This window comes from Perognathus longimembris, chromosome 24 (genome assembly GCF_023159225.1).
Source record: "Perognathus longimembris pacificus isolate PPM17 chromosome 24, ASM2315922v1, whole genome shotgun sequence".
Lineage (NCBI taxonomy): Eukaryota > Metazoa > Chordata > Mammalia > Rodentia > Heteromyidae > Perognathus > Perognathus longimembris.
The window spans coordinates 1,484,312-1,488,674 of record NC_063184.1 but is presented as its reverse complement, the minus strand read 5'-3'; the positions used below and the strand labels follow the sequence as shown (position 1 = coordinate 1,488,674).

Sequence of the window (4,363 nt, the reverse complement as noted above, 5' to 3'; positions counted from 1 at the left end):
CTCAAATGGTAGAGTGCTAACCTTAAGCAAAACAAAAACAATAAAATAAACCTATGCTTTCCTTTTGATTTTTTTGTCATATTTATTTATACTTGTGTCTGTCCAGGGCCTGAGTACCAACCCCTGGACTTTTTTGCTCAAGGCTAGCACTCTACCACTGGAGTCCCAATTCCACTTCCAACTTTTTGGAAGTTTATTAGAGATAAGAGTATCCTGGACTTTCCTGCCCTGGCTCATTTTGAACTATGACCCTCAGATCTCAACTTCCTGAGTAGCCAGGATTACATATGAGTCGCTGCAGCCCAGCCTTCCAGACATCTTTTGTGGGGCTGTTGGTGCCCACATTTCAGGGGCCTGGACTGAAGAACAGGTGTCTGGTTTCTGGCGAGGCCCCTCCTGCTCCCCTTCCCACGCCGTCTCAGAGGCACTAAGCCGTCCGGAGGGTTTCCACAAAGAGACACTGGAATTCGTTCCCTTGCCAAGTTGGCAAGGGATGTTGAGTTCCACGGAGGAAAACGCATGTCATGTGGAGTGGAAGTGTATGAATTTTAGGAACTCAGAAAAAAAAAATCCCAACCCCATTTCGCTTCTACAAGACCTTACAAAAGAAAAGAAAAAAGAAAGAAAGAAGGAGAAAAAAAATAACCCGCCCTTTGTGGGTAGGAGGCGTGCGTGGCTGGGGTGGTAGAGCAAGGCGAGCCAGTGAGCATGGGTCTTAGTCTCACCATTTCCTCTGGCCCTGCCGACTGTGGTTCTCAGGCATGTATAACAGCTGGTTCTGGGGCATGTGTAACAGCTGGGCCACTGGGCCTGGTTTGGAGCACCTGTTCAGTTCTACAGGGCCAGTACTTGGGCCCTGGTCCATTTCAAGCTCCCTGCATGCCGTCCTTGAACACAGCTAGGAAGAGGTGGCAGCAGCACACAGTGCCAGGCCAGAGTTGCCCATGATGTGTATGGATACCAGGGAAATGGAGCAAAATCGTCCGGAAGTGATGAGTTTGAACCCTTATCATCTTCGGGCTGGAAACGATTTGACAAGCTTGGTGAGGCATTTGGAGTTAGTTCCAGCCCAAAGACACCTTTTTCTCCTTTAACTTGATGTTTCTCAGGCATTTTTGTCATAGTGACAAAAACCATTGTCAGGCACAGCGATAAACTGGATTTCTTTCCAGGTCTGGCCACATAGGCCATGGGTGGTGTTTGTTAAGCACACAGAGTTTCCTAGTCTACTTCAAACACTTTTCTTTTTCTTCTGTCTTCATAAAAGAAATTGAATTTCAAGTATGTATTGGAAATCCTTATACAATATAACTTTTGAGATAGGTTTATCTCTTCAGGCTTTTTTGAGCCAGGGTCTTGCTATGTAGCCCATGCTGGCCTTGAACTTGTGATCCTTCTTCTGCTTAGAGCTTCTGAGTGCTGAGCCAAGAAGCAGCCTGACACCATCCATGCCTGCCTTGAAATGGTGTTCTGTTCTCAAAGCCCTGTCTGTGGAGAACACTACACCTTGTCTTGCCTTCTTTCCTTCCTTTCTTCCTTCCTTCCTTCCTTCCTCCCTCCCTCCCTTCCTTCCTTCCATTCCCTCCCTTCCTCCCTTCCTTCCTTCCTTCCTTCCTTCCTTCCTTCCTTCCTTCCTTCCTTCCTTCCTTCCTTCCTTCCTTCCTTCCTCCCTTCCTCCCTTCCTCCCTCCCTTTCCTCCCTCCCTACCTCCCTCCCTTCCCTCCTTCCTTTCCTTTCCTTTTTCTGTTCTTCTTTCTTTGTTCCAGTGCTGGGGGCTTGAACTTAGGCCCTGGCCGGGCACTTCCCCTGATCTGTGTTGTTCAAGGCCGGTGCTTTGCCAGGGGGTCCGGACACCGTCTGGGGGACCCCACCAGCGACTCTGCAGGAGGGCAGCCCCCCTCCCCCCCGTGGCTTCCCCCCAGACACCGTGAAGGCCCCGTGAAGCACCGGGTAGATGTTCGCTCTCCACCCCTGCGGCACCATTCCTTCCTTTCCGTTTCTGAACTTTCACAGGGGGGGGCGGGTGGGAAGTCATCACAGAAGCGAGTCAGGACTGTTGAATGCAGCCCGGTGGGGGGGGCTGCTTAGCCTTCCACGCGGTCCCTGCCCGAGCGCACGGAACACCCCCCCTCCACCCCCCCTGGGGGGCCGGGCGGGCGGCGCCGGGGAGGATCCGGGGACCGAAGGGGGGGAGAGGGGGGGAGGAGCCTGGGACGGGGGGGGGGGGAGCAGGGAGGGCGGGGGCGGGGGGGCGGCGGCTCGGCTGCCAGCGCGGGCTCCGCACCGCCCGCCGGCTCGCCGCGCGCTTCCTCGGCCTCGCCGCCGTCGATCGGAGCGAGCCCGGGGCGGCCGGGGGGCCGGGGCGGGGACCCCGGGGCTGGGGCGGTGCGGCACCGGTGCGGAGACCCCGGAGCGGCGCGGGGTGGTGCGGGGCGGTGCCGGGACCCCGGAGCGGTGCGGGGCGGTGCGGGGCCCCCGCGCCCGGGGTGCCCGGCGGCGGGCGCGCAGCATGGACTGGCAGCTGAACCTGCTGCTGTACCTGGCGCTCTTCTTCTTCCTGCTCTTCCTGCTCTTCCTGCTGCTCTTCGTGGTCATCAAGCAGCTCAAGAACTCGGTGGCCAGCACGGCGGGCGCGCTGCAGCCGGGACGCCCGTCCCTGCACCGCGAGCCCTGGGCCTTTGCCCACGAGCAGGCGGTGTGAGCGCCGGGGGACGGAGGCCGGGGGACGGGACACGCGGCCAGGTGCGCCCCGGGGGAGGGCGGGGGGCGGGACACGCGGCCAGGTGCGCCCCGGGGGAGGGCGGGGGACGGGACACGCGGCCAGGTGCGCCCCGGGGGAGGGCGGGGGGCGGGAGACGCGGTCAGGTGCGCCCCGGGGGAGGGCGGGGGGCGGGAGACGCGGCCAGGTGCGCCCCGGGGGAGGGCGGGGGGCGGGAGACGCGGCCAGGTGCGCCCCGGGGGAGGGCGGGGGGCGGGACACGCGGCCAGGTGCGCCCCGGGCGGGGGGCGGGCGGACGAGGCGGGCGGGAGGCGGATGCCGGGCCAGGGTCGGGGAGACGCGGTCTGGTGCGCCCCGGGGCGGGCGGGCGGCCCCCTCCCCGCTGAGCGTCGGGGACAGAGGTGCGCGCGGGGCCGGAGGTGCGTGCGCCCCGCCCGCGTCCGCACCCGGACACGGGGCTCGGGACGCGCGGTGCGGGACTCGCCCCGCGTGCCGTGCCCTCCAGGCTGGGCTCCAAGATGAAGGGGTGGGGAACGTGCCCGCGGGTCCTGGCAGCTGCTTCCCGCACCACACCCACGGCCGGCTGCCCCGGCCTCGCCCCGGCCTCGCCTCGCACCGCCCCGGCCTCCCCCTCCGCCCCGGCCTCGCCACCCGCGCGCAGCGAGGGCAGCGGCGCTGGACACCGCGGGGCCTGCCCGGGACAGCCGCGCGCCGACGGCGGGGCCTGGGGCGCTGAGCCCGGACAGGGGAGATGAGGGGTCGGAGGCGCAGGGGCCGGCAGCGCCTCCCCACCCTACACCCTACACCCTACAGCCCGCACCCTACACCTCACACCCTGCACCCTACACCCCACACCCCACACCCGGCTCGAGGTCCGCGCCCGCTCGCTCGCTTGATCTCTCTCTGTCTCTCTCTCCATCTCTCTCTCTCTTTCTCTCTCTTTGTCTCTGTCAGTCTCTTTCTCTGTCTCTGTCTCTCTGTCTCTTTCTGTCTCTCTGTCTCTGTCTCTGTCTCTGTCTCTGTCTCTGTCTCTGTCTCTCTCTCTCTCTCTCTCTCTCTCTCTCTCTCTCACACACACACACACACACACACGGCCAGATATGGAGATGCGGTTCAAGGGGTAGAGTGCTGCTAACCTTAAGCACAAAAGCTCAAGGACAGCACCCAGGCCCTGAATTCAAGCAGTAGGACTGGCTCAGCAAGAAAGGAAGAAAGAAAGGGGACAGGAAGGAAGGAGAAATAAGAAAGGAAGAGAGGAAGGAAAAGGGAGAAAGAAAGAAAAGGAAGCAAGCCATCTGGAAAATGCTTTAAGCCTGGCCCATCTGTGGCTCCTGGGTTGGAAAGGCAGGCAGAGAGCAGGTGCCATTGAATAGCTGCTAGGGGGTTGGAGGGGGAGGGAGGGGGATGGGTGGAGGGGGATGGAGGGGGCAGAAGGGGCAGGGGAGGTGAAGGGAGCAGGTCAATGGGATAAAAGATGGGAGATTTTGCTAAAAGAGTGACCAGATGGAGAGTGCTCTGAAGGCAGCAAGGCCCGGGGAAAGAATGCATTCCTCAGATCCAGATGTTCTCCTCTAGATTTGAGCTGCTGCTCTTGGCTGGGGCACACAGGACAGGACGGCAGCTTCAGCCTGTAAGAATCACACA

General features: G+C 61.3%; 1 protein-coding gene across 1 annotated transcript; it reads left to right on the top strand.

The window, feature by feature from the left end:
* The first annotated feature begins 2,509 nt into the window (after positions 1–2,509).
* Positions 2,510–2,701, top strand: Smim43 (small integral membrane protein 43). The gene has a single exon (XM_048333447.1). The coding sequence runs from the start codon at positions 2,510–2,512 to the stop codon at positions 2,699–2,701; it is 192 nt and encodes a 63-aa protein (XP_048189404.1).
* The last annotated feature ends 1,662 nt before the right edge of the window (positions 2,702–4,363 follow it).

Coding starts and splice junctions, on each gene's coding strand:
- Smim43 (XM_048333447.1), top strand. CDS start 2,510: ATGGACTGGCAGCTGAACCTGCTGCTGTACCTGGCGCTCTTCTTCTTC.